General features: G+C 40.5%; 2 protein-coding genes across 5 annotated transcripts in view; both read left to right on the top strand.

Annotated features, from left to right (window-relative positions):
* Window positions 1-7,513, top strand: part of cbwd (COBW domain containing) — a 13,045-nt gene extending 5,532 nt beyond the window's left edge. For all 4 annotated transcript variants that reach the window (XM_035658789.1, XM_035658788.1, XM_035658790.1 and 1 more), the window contains exons 9-16: window positions 426-512; window positions 701-745; window positions 1,706-1,762; window positions 4,156-4,207; window positions 5,822-5,890; window positions 6,007-6,072; window positions 6,224-6,350; window positions 6,891-7,513. In XM_035658789.1, coding sequence (XP_035514682.1) covers window positions 426-512; window positions 701-745; window positions 1,706-1,762; window positions 4,156-4,207; window positions 5,822-5,890; window positions 6,007-6,072; window positions 6,224-6,350; window positions 6,891-6,964 — 577 coding nt within the window. In that variant the 3' untranslated portion in view covers window positions 6,965-7,513. The remainder of the gene's footprint in view (window positions 1-425; window positions 513-700; window positions 746-1,705; window positions 1,763-4,155; window positions 4,208-5,821; window positions 5,891-6,006; window positions 6,073-6,223; window positions 6,351-6,890) is intronic.
* Window positions 7,514-9,408: 1,895 nt separating this feature from the next.
* Window positions 9,409-10,476, top strand: foxd5 (forkhead box D5). The gene has a single exon (XM_035658241.1). It carries the CDS (start codon window positions 9,409-9,411, stop codon window positions 10,474-10,476), a length of 1,068 nt encoding a protein of 355 aa, XP_035514134.1.
* Window positions 10,477-12,254: the final 1,778 nt, after the last annotated feature.

Here is a 12,254-nt window from a genome sequence, read left to right as displayed (position 1 = left end):
CCCGCCTGTCTGTCTCCCTCGGCGTCTCTGTTTGTCTCTTCCAGCAGCTGTGTGGTTGTTGTTGTTGAACAAATACACTGATGAAGAAAGACCAGTTGCATGACCCTTTGCATTCTTGGTCTTTGTTTGTGTTTTCACCTCCAAGCTAAACGGCGCTCAGCTCCCATTTGAGTTTGGCACGTATTGCCCGCCGCCACCCACAAAAACTCACACGCACGTACACAGTTTGTAAATGAGTTTTACAATAAAGATTGCAAACACGCAACTTTACTTGATACAAGATTGAACAAGCCAGTGACTACCTGATGTAGCTGATTTAGTGTGTTTACGCATGATCTTCATTTTGTGGGATTCTTGGTGCAAATACTTGTCTCTGTTGTTGGTTTTGGCAAAATTGTGTCCTTGTGTATGTAATGTCTTTTTAGGCAGATTGCTGTCGCTGACCTGACCATAATCAACAAGACAGACCTTGTGAATGAGACTGAACTCACTCAAATCCGAGATGCAGTCAGGTTAGCCTTACATACTTTTATCATCTCCCTTTTTCTAGTAGTACTCTGGCATTTTCATCGATGTTCTTATTATTGAGCTCCTCGTGTAACTTTGGGGAAAAAAGTACACTTGGCTTCCTTTTGTTAGGTCAAAAAGAACAGTTGTTGTAGGAATGAGTATTGACATTTTTTTTATTTCATCACTTCAGGTCTGTAAATGGTCTTGTCAAGATTCTAGAAACCCAGAAGTCAAGGTAAGTTTATTTTTTTTGTATATCCAGCTTTGTACCAGGTTCCTTGCTTTGCTTAGTGTAACAGATGAACTCCACGTGCTGCTCCTGCTCAGATCTTTATATCAAAGATGAAGCAGTTCAGGCGTGACAATGTTCAGGAGAAACCCCCAACACACACACACACAAACTGCTGCACCCTGAGTAAACACCACTACCCTCAATGGTGTCCAGTTACCCAGAAGTCTTTGCTCTTCGACCCTGGGTCTTCAAGCCGACATGGTTGCATATGTGTGAATGTGCGTGCGTGCAAATATGTGTGTATATGCACCCTCTGTATTAGCATGTTATTGGACCCAGGTAGCATCTGGCTAACACAAGCAATGTGTATCAAAGGTTTTGGTGTGTTTTGGATCTGCCCCCCATCCCCACCCACCAACAGAGTTCAGGTCAGGGTGAACAGATGAAAGACACCGTGCAGCGAGGGGTTAATCGGAAAAACAGCCCCACAACTTTTTGCTGGAGTCAGTTCACTCGGTTACCCTTAATGTTAGTTTTAGCCAACTTGTGGCAAAATCTGAAATTGTACTTGATTTATTACCCACTAAGGTCAAGTTGGATTTGAAATTAAAGGGCCATTGTGTAACATTTAGGAGAATCTATTGGCAGAAAAGGAATATAATATGCATCACAATTCTGAAAATAAGAGTTGTTGTGCTTTTGTTAGCTTAGAATGAGCCGTTTTTATCTACACAGGCCGTGGGTTGCCTTCCATGGAGGCCGTCATGTTGAACCGCCATGTTTCTACAGTAGCTCAGAGTGGACAAACCAAACACTGGCTCTAGATAAGGCCATCTGTGTTTTTTTTCGCAGTTGAAGTGAAGTGATGAATCTGCAACTACAACGCTAGAGGCCTCTAAATCCTACACATTGGTCCATCCTACACATCTATAAACTGTTATAATCAATAATCATCTTCCACAGGGTGGATCTCTCTGAAGTGCTGGATCTGCATTCCTTTGACAGTAAGGATGGAGCAAAGTGAGTTGATTTTGTCCCATTTAATTTTCATGTGCACAAAATGTATTCATTTAGAAAAAAAATTTCAAGAAACTTAATTTTGAAAGCCTAATACCAAAACTGATATTTGACTGTTTTAATGTAGTAACTATATCAGCTGATATTTGTCACATAAACAAACCAAAATAATTACTAAGTGGAACCTTTTACAGATGAAGAATAAACCTGTCAATGCTGGCAGATAAATGAGTTACTGTAATGGCGACACTGTTTCTAATTTACAAATTACAACATATTTTTTTTAAAAAGCTAGAAACTGTCAGCGTTTTTTTCTGGCGCAGGCTGTAAATGCAGCTACACAAATGGAAAAATGACCCTGACAAAATCGCAAGATGCAGCACCGCTCAGGCCATCGCAACATAGTTTAAATAAATACATATGTAATACAAGTGACGGATTCTTTTGTGCAACAATCGAGAGTTTATAACCCTTTACAAGGTTATATTACTTGATATTCTTATGTTTTCTAATAATGAGTGATATACTGTATTCAGCATTTCTGATATGGGAACCCTAAATGTGTGACAGGACGTACAGGATGTTTCACAGCTCAAATATAAACCTGTCAGTTTTCTCTAGTGGACAAACTATGTCATGGCGATACTCCTTAAACATATTTTTGGCATTTCTTCACTTCAATTTCTACTGTATCTGCTGATACTAATATGTCTACTGATAATATTGGCCATCTCCAATGTATAGTACCTACATTTACAATAAAAGATCAAGAAGTTATTTTGTTGCTAGTCTGTCTGAACTGCGCATCCATCGGTCTTTGATACTGTTATTCACCGTGTTTCTCTCTAATTAACAGACTCTTTTATTGAGCGTCCCCCTGTTACACCGCAGGGTGGTCATCATATTGTATCCCCTGTAGAATGTCATTCTCATGAATAGAGTCAGTGTTCATCCTTTCATGTGAATGAAACGGGCCGCGGTGTTAAAGCTCTCTTACATGCCCTCAGTCAGTGTTTCTGAGACCAGCTGCAGAGGATTAGAGCTGTGTGTGTCCACTGGCTCCCGAGGAGTTCCCCTTGTCCCAACAGATAGCTCCTTTCCCCCTGCCTTTGAGAGTCCAAGCCCCTCCTCCCCTCCATCCCATAGCTGTTTGAAGCGGCCCCCCGCCGCTCCGCCTGTGTGGTACTAACAGCACACGGGGCTCAAGCTGCTGGACACAACATTTAGCCTCCTTGTGAGGTCAGGGAGAAGGGGGAGGATGAGGAGGTCTGATGGGGAGAACAAGGGCTGAAGTTTGTTTGGAGGTGCTGGTGGGTGTTTTGTAGGATTTAATTGCCATTTCTAAAGTTTTCACAACTCCATTCAGAGTTGTGTCATTAAGCACTGATACAGCATGTTATACCGTGAGACAGAACACAAAGGGGAATACTGTATCGTCCTGTCTCTATAAGCAGAGAAGAGAACGAAATAAAAAAATCTCAAGTACATTTGTTGCTTCAGATGGTCATTTTATTGAACCTCATTAAAGTTTCTTTGGGATTAAAACACATTTTTTCACAATAGACAGAAATAGCAATTAGTTATGGTTAAAACTATGTAAGATTAAAAAAACAAAATATGCCATAAAATCAGAATTAAACAGAAATGCAATTATCAATCATGTGTAAAACAGTCCATACATACAATCATGTAAAAGATTTAATCATAGAAACAACTTAAATGGCAGCTAAAAACAGTGGTTTGATACTTTTTGGCTTTTGGGCCTAAAACATAAAACAAGATCTGCATGCAAAACCTCATACATCCTGTATGTCTACTGTCTGTGACCAGTTCAATCAAAAACATGTCCCCCCTCCTTGTTTCATGGTTTAGTGTCCTAAAGAAATAAAATTGTGCAGCAATTTACAAAAAAAGGGGGCTTAATGTTCAGAAACGGTGTTAAATAACCCAAGTGTTCTCTAAAATCTCTGATCCTAAACAATCACTTAATGATTCTAAAATACCACAAAATGTCAGCAGCAGAGAGCTGAAGAGAATATCAGAGGAGAAAGCACACGCATATTTAAATTCACAAAATAATGTTTACAAAAAAATATTACTTTTTATTTAAACAAGATGTAAATGCAGCTCCAGAAATGATAAAAATTACATAAAATCCCATCACCATGTAGCTCTGGTCAATCCATCCTGACACAAGGTGCAAAAAATAGCCATGTAGGACAGCTGTCAGATGCCTTTTGTTGAATCATTTTTAAATAAAATGTAATTTGAATTAATTTAGTTAAGGTAGTAAATGTAACATGGTTATCTTTTCAGCCTTTTTAAGCAGGCATGAGTCTTTTATGTTGAATGAAACTGAAAAAAAAAGTTGCTTAATCATTTCTCTCCTTTGAAAGTCTTGCAGAGAAGCTCCAACTTGTGAAATCTACAAGACCACATCTTGACAAGGTATTGTTTGTATGCTCTTTTGTGACACTGCCTCATATATTCTTTTATTCCTTAACTGCAGATACTCACACAGTATGCCTCTCTCAAAGTTTTCCCTGTTTTGTTTGCTAATTTATTTCAACACATCATTTCCTACAGGATAAAGGAGTGCATTCTCTTCAGGCTAACATTGTGCCTTGCATTCCCCGAGGCTGTGACACTGTAGTGAAAACTCCCTCCCTGCTTTGGTTTTTGTGTTGAGATCAACTTGAGGCTTTTGATGTTTTCTTGTTACACTACAAATAGACCTAGTCTCGGTCATACACAGCAGCATAAACATTCAGTAGACTGGGAACACTGTGATGGCTAGACGGACTAGAGTCTTGGTTATTTGTTATGGCTTTACAGTTGTTTTAACTTATAAAAAATATAGTATACAGTGTCTCACTATTTAATTAGCAACTGAATATCAAATATGAATGGGAATTATTTAGTGTACCCTTTTAAAAGAAAACATACAGCGTATCCCCAATATCCAAACATCAATTAAGTCCAGTTCTTTTTAGTGAAGCTGTAAATTATTAAAAATATTTATTCCAGCATTAGTCTCATCCCATTTCTTTTTATGTTTTCAGGCTTTAGACCAAATGACTCCCCACAGCAATTAGGCCTCATCTTGTTTTCAGTTGCGCTTTATACCCATGAACTTTTATCACAGGATGAGGAGAGATGAGGGTTGTTTGTGTGGGTAAATAACGGCATTGTTGTCTGTTTTCTCCAGGTTCCCTTTCCCGCATGAAGCTCAACTGTCCCTCAGACCCCCCCCACCTTTCTCCCCCCTCCTCTTCCCCATGTTGCTCTTTTCATGTAAATGAGAATGCTGTTTTTCTGTTGTTATACCAAATGACAAGGAAGTGTGTACCCTTAACACTTCACCACAAAAACCCCAAATATCTACAAAGTGGCCGTTTAATGCTGTAAGGAAGTATGAAGAGGAGGGAGTGTATGTGTGTGAGAGAGAAGAAGAGCGAGCGAGGGCCGCCGGGGGCATTACTGGGTTTCAGGTGCCGAGTGGAGTTGTGGTTTTTGACACGGTCATTGACAAAGTCATCAGCTGGGGCGTAAAAACACTTCTCTTGTTTAATGTTAGTGACTTTTCTGGTTTCAGTGACCTTAAAACATGCGTTAGATTGTATTTTACATGAAGGAACTTTTAAATGAGTGAAAGATCAGTCAAGTCAGTCTTATTGTCAATAATGGCCTGAAAATATACATCTCAAAACATAAATGCAGCAATGGAATGTACCTACGTACACTCACTTAACCATCTACTTAATTTAAGTACTTGTACTTTACTTGAGTGTTTCCATTTTATACCACTATATATATTATTTTATATACATATATGTAGTAGCATAAAATGGAAACACTCAAGTGAAGGACAAGTCCCTTAAATTGTACTTAAATAGCGTGTGTCTGTGAATATAAAGCTTAATTGGCTCGATTATCTGTATTTTAGTAAGTAAAAAATGTTGGAACGTACTGAAATTAAAAACCACAAAATCTTTAATTGTTAAATATTATTACTATCACATATTGCTAACACTTCCATACTGTATTTAATGTCTCCCTCAGAGTATTTTAACTGTGACATTTGAAGTGGCTGGAGATCTCCCTGAGGATGCCTTGAATGTCTTCATCCAGGTACATTCACTGCATCATTCAGACCCTCCAGAGTTTGTATCCCTGTTTCCATTACTAATTAGCTCTAAAACAATACAGTCCTTTGTAAAGTAAACACCCATTTGCCACTGTTTCAGGATCTGCTATGGGAAAAGATGTTCAAAAACAAAGAAGGGCAACCCATGACTGTCATTCGTTTAAAGGTACAGTAAAGCACAATAGTCACCCCAGTGGCAGCAGTGATCAATAAATGCCACTTTATTTATCTGTATTCATCAGTTTCAAAAGCTTCATTCAGCGTCTGTTAATGTGTCACTCGTGACTTGTGACTTGTGTGTTTTTGTGTGTTTTCAGGGCATAGTATCATTTGCAGGTAAAGCCCACCAAGTGATGCTGCAGGGGGTCCATGAGTTGTATGACCTGAATGAGACTCCACAGCTTTGGGAGGAGAACCCGCGGATCAACCGACTGGTCTTTATAGGTGAAGACACACACACATCTTGCATTAAAATTGCATGAAACTGATCAAAATGGCTCTTCTATTAATTATTAAAGTATGTGCTTATTTAAGTATGTGCTCAGGTTTGTTTGATGGAGGTAGTACAAAAACTTGTTACACAGTTTAGCAGTTTTCTGATTCCATAAGTTCTTGGCTGTAAACCTGCATTATAGTTTTGGGTAACGCTTTATTTGAACAGTTCCCAATTTTCTAACAATTTTCTTAAAATGTCCTAGAAACAAAATATGTAGTTTGGTACAAATTATTTTGGAAAATATAAATGAGTAATGAGTAACAAATGAATATTTCTTTGGGTCTCAATTTAGCTTTTCTTTCCAGGGAGGTTCTCTGAAAATCAAAAAGTCCTTGGAAATGTTAAGGAAACTGTTAGGAAATTACAGACCTGGCTAGACCTGACCTTGAGAACCACTGTCCTCTATAATACATAACACATACCATGTCTATGATAGTGTGTAGCCATGCTATGTTGATGCTCATGTTTGTCTCTACTCTGTTCTGCAGGTAGGAACCTGGACAAGGACATTCTGCAGGAACAGTTCATATCTTCAGTGGTGCAAGGAACAGAGGAAAAATAGTCACAAGTTCTTCTCTCCTCTTTGCGTTGAAAACTGTTCTTTCTGGAGCAAAAGCTGTGACTTTGGCCATCCATAAATCTGAGACTGTGTTTCAGACGTTCTCTCCTTTCTTACAAGAACATGAGGTACGTCAGAGGATGGTTAAGGTTACTGTAGTGATCAACACAGTAGTTTCAAATTGTGATAACCCATCACTACCTTCTTTAAAAGCTACAGTAAATCAAAGAGTGTTTATGTTGCTGTAGTGCCTCAGCTAAATGCCGTGTGTCACCCTGGAAATGTATCCTGAATACGACCTCTGAATAGGGGTGCACACGTAAACAAAGAGCCAGAATTTTAATCAATACATTGTATTTTTAATAAAGATGGCTTTGTAAAAATCTGCAATTCTTGAAGGTTAGGAAACCAAGTAGTATTGGAAAGTAACACACATACTGTATCAAGTGCGGTACTTTGTAAATGAAGTAACATTGCTTATGTTTCTGGCTTTTAACACCTTTTTTGTTTGTTTTTTAAATTATTCAAAATAAAGTGTTCTTCCTGAACGTCTATGACTGTTCTGATATACAAACAAAATAATCTTTTTAACCATGAGTAAAAATGGCCGGTTCAAGAAGACAACAGCAGACTATTAACATAACAACAGAGACAAAGTGCCTTTGTGTGGAGTGGTAAGTTCACTATGATACTCAACAAAGTGTGAAAAATGCCTCCAATAGCATTAACATCTTAACTTTTATTGTTATGAAACACATACAAAAAGTTGTTAACTTTTCCATCAGTCAGCAGGCCGTGATTATGATAAAAGGTTTCACAAGTGTGATAACTCAAATATTATAGGTATGAAGTAATATTTTACAATGAGTTCCCCTTGAAAATGGCAATATAATTGGCTCTAATCATTATTATAAACATTATGTTAGTGCCATGCAAACCTGTATTTGATCTACAGATCCAACATTTAAACCAGGTGAAACAGTTGTTACCGGGTTTGTGAATACTTAAAAATGTTTTTTTTTTTAATTAGGTATTTACTCTCTGTCATCTTTTCCCATTTTTTTTAAAATACTGACTTTTGGGGAGAAAATTCTCCAGATATATGGAAACAATACAGTTATTTCACATCACTGGCTTAAAATGGCTTTTAAGACTACATGTTTTTTCTGCTGTATACACTCTGGACCTGCAACGACATATTACAGCTCTTCTATTTTCTGGTATTTGTTACTTAAACCTTGATTGGTACAGTCATGTGAGAACCATCTCTCTCTCACACATGAACACACACAGTAGGCCCAGTCAGGTGACGAAATAGGTGGAGTTTTCACAACTTGGTCATTTGCAATGGAGATAGTTTAGCAGCACGGTTTTAACACATATCCGCTGTTGGACCGGTTTGCTTTGAGGATGGCTCTGCTTATTCATCCCGGTCGTAAAGCCGAGCTGAGCCCTGCAGCCCAGGGCGCACCGTGCAGCTGAGCCGTTTCCTACTCGATTCTGATGCTGATGGCCTCGTTAAGGCGACTATTACCTCTTTTCTCTGCTGGCTGCGGGAAGTCCAACCACGGCCATTTTCATGGTCACACCACCCGCGGGCATCCAAAGGTGGCAAACTAAACGAACCCGCGGGGGTTTGAAGGGGGAAACACTTTGTTTCTTATCACGGGCTAGGCGTGGTGTTAAAAGTCCCAAGAACATCCCACCTCCTACTGCGCTGCTGAACGTATTTGTAATATCAGATGATTCAAATATCAAGATTCAACTTTTGCTCACATGTGCACATGTCTGACACAGGACAACGCAAGCTGTCATACATGTGTGTGTACATAGGTTGCACACGAACCATTATGAATGTGTTCACGGTGTATGCTGCAGGAGTGCAAAAAGTGATGAGCCAAAATAACACTACATATCATTTCGGTCATGTGTAGAACCTAAACTCATCACAGAATGTCTTAATACAAAGATATGTAAGCTTTCAGATCTTCTGTCTTATTTTGTTTTATATGATAAAAATGTTGTGCTGGCACTCTGAAATTAATTAATTGAAATTAAATGCCAAAGACGTTTCCATAATTGCCAAAATAACAACAAAGTGCCATCTATAAATTGGGCTTTCTTTGCAGGAATAGGCCGTTCGCACTTCAGGACTCCCCAAACCCCCCCTGTGTTCTTGCCTTTTCTGGCTCCCCGCGGTGAGGGGCCACTCTGATAGGTCCAGAGGGTTAATGGGACTGGCCTTTAGGGCAGCAGCCTCTCAGCATATAAAGCCTCAGCTTTCATTACAACAGCAAACAGCCGGTACACACGGTTTAAGAAGGACCACGCGGTAGATGCGCTTTTACGCATGATAGGGGCCTTTTGGTTTTTACGCACTGCGAGCTATTGATGTCTCGTTGGCACAGTTGAGTTTTTACGCGTTTTTGAACATTCTGCGTGTGACCATGACTCTTTCCAGTGAATTTGAAGCTTCTCAACACTCTGCTTTGCCACTTGATGAGGATGAGATTGACATAGTAGGCGAGGATGAGCCTACCCATGGGCGTTTATACCAAAATGGGTGCGCTACGGACCCCGGCTCCTCGGCAGAATCTGGTGCTGAGTTTGACTCCTCAGAGCCAGACTCCTCGGGGGAAAGCGAGAACAGTTTCTGCGCAGACGCACCGCCGTCCAGGAAAGCGCAGAACAGTTCCGTTAAGCCTCCCTACTCCTACATTGCCCTGATCACCATGGCCATCCTGCAGAGTCCGATGAAGAAGCTGACGCTGAGTGGCATCTGTGATTTCATCAGCAACAAGTTTCCCTACTACAGAGACAAGTTCCCCGCTTGGCAGAACTCCATCAGGCACAACCTCTCCCTCAACGACTGTTTCATTAAGATCCCGAGGGAGCCTGGGAACCCGGGAAAAGGTAACTACTGGTCTCTGGACCCTGCCTCAGAGGACATGTTCGACAACGGCAGCTTCCTTCGCCGAAGGAAGCGGTTCAAGAGAAACCACCCAGAGCTTGGCAAAGACGGACTTATGTTTTATTCCAACTTGAACTGCTACCGGCCGTACGGGCAGCCATACTGCGTGCAGGGCCAGGTGAGCCCCCCGCCCGCCGCTCCTATCCCGTACATGCCCCTGCAGGAGGGCATCATGATGCCCCCTTCTCCCTATCACCTTCTACCACAAACTCTGAACAGTCACGGGAAGTGCAGTGGGCCAAAAGACTTCAGAGCGCAGCTGTGCTCAACAGAAACCGCCCAGTCAAAGCCTGGCCCGCAGAGAAAGTGCTCCTTCAGCATTGACAGCATCATGAGCAAACCCTCGCCCACCAGTCTCCCGACCCCAAACCCACAGCAGAGACGCCACAGCGCTCTTGGGTACGCTCATCTCATGTCGGGCCCTGCTGCCTGTTTGGTTCCGAGGCTCCTGCCGGCTCCCAGGACTCCATTCTGCCCCCCTACCATGCTGAGCACTGCTTCTTTAATAAATGAGCACCTCAGACTGTCCTACCCTCACTGCTGAAGCCTTTGGCCACAAGAAAACTTTACAGTGTCCGTATGTTCGATGCTATGTGAAGACACGTTGTGTAGCTCATTTCTTAAAGAAATGTTTTAATTGCATGATATTTATGTGCGTTGACATTCAAAGGTATGTCTTAAAAGAAATCAATGTAAATAAGATGAGTGGTAATATATTTGTGAAACTTGTTGCAGTGGCGACTCTCGTTGATGAATCTGTTTTTGTTATTAATTAACGTGTCGAAATAAATGTTTGAAAACTATCTGTGATGTTTGAAGCTCTTTATTTGGTTATTTGAATTAATTAATGCTGTTTTGTGTCCATTTGTCATCTTAAGAATGACGCATCAGTTGTCTCAGGGTGCGGGAAGTTTAGAAAGTCTTAGTCTCCTAATTCGCACTATTTCATTATTATAGTAAATGTTTTTATTAAGAGTTTGTTATTACAGACCTACATCCCCCCAGTCAGATATACCCACTTTCGCTGTTGTTTGTTAATAATAATAATTTAAAGACTTTTTTTAAAAGTCGACCTCTTCCTAATTCCCGGTTAAACACCGGTTTACAAAATCTGGCTGTTATGATCATGTAATAGCCTAATTGAGATAGAACAATGAAAAAAACTTTTAAAAAAAATTGCGCATAAATAAGAATGATGCCAGGTCAAAACTTGGCATCATTCTTTTAGCAAAAGTTCCGGTTGCTAAATTAATGAAACTGATCAAATAAATAATACCTTAATGATGTACTTAAAAAAATGAACGTCCATATTTATACACATTCTTTACAGATGTATGTCTCAGGGAAACATAAATGTGTGCCTGTCGCAACCACCACGACTCCATTTCTCAAAATTAAGAACAAAACAAAAGTCATGTTCCACACAAAATTAAAAAACAAAAGAAATGTCTGTTCCGTTATTATTTAGTCCTACTTTCTATTAGTTATGTGGGATTTACATTACAAGCGCTCTTTTTAATTTCTAATAAAACTTCAGTTCTTTCTTCCTGCCTCAAGGTCGCGCTGTTTACCAAATATTGGCTCAGACTGACGCAGACGTCTTGTGGGGGCCTCCCTCACCCCTGTAATGGCATGGCAAGCTAATAATTGCAGTGTCACAGATTCAATACATGTTTGCATTTAAACGCTATATGCCCCCAAACTGAAACTGCAGCAGAAAGAGAGATGTGGTACTGAAGACCCTGAAACAAATGTGGTTCAAATAAGAAAAAAACGTTACTATTAGGGAGTGAAGTTCTGCTTCATATCCCCCACTTATAGACTCCTCCAGTTACTCCAGCCCCGGCTTATGGCTTCATACCGGGCAGTGGCAACAGCACAGACACAGGCAGTGTCCGGTTGCTGAGCGGTCCCGACACAATTCCCCTCTGCCATCAGTCAAAGGTCTATTTTTGGCCCGAGGCTCAGCTGATTGTGGGCCTTGAAGATTCTGGCCCTCCCTGATGTCTTTTTTTCTTTTTTTTTCTTGTAGTCAGTTGTTCAGGCTTATTAGGAAAAGAGGGAGTTGTCTAACAGCAGCGGAGAGTTTTGCTGAATGTTAAGTTCAGCACTGAGGGATGCAGCTCTAACATAAGTGGCCGAGGTGAGGACATTTTTGACTGGGTGTTTCCTTTCATTACAGTCACTTTCATCCCTGTGTGGGGCGGCCACTCTTAACTTCACTTTACAGGCGGACAGGCTCCATCTCTGGGCTGTGAATTCGCCACATTACTGCTACTTTCACCTCCGTGGGACGGATACCACCAGAAGCAAACTTCCCAA

Source organism: Morone saxatilis, unplaced genomic scaffold (genome assembly GCF_004916995.1).
Source record: "Morone saxatilis isolate NCDOM2014 unplaced genomic scaffold, NCSU_SB_2.0 Contig16, whole genome shotgun sequence".
NCBI classification, from domain to species: domain Eukaryota; kingdom Metazoa; phylum Chordata; class Actinopteri; family Moronidae; genus Morone; species Morone saxatilis.
Note: the sequence above shows the minus strand (reverse complement) of the source record. Positions and strands in the feature narration are given on the sequence as shown.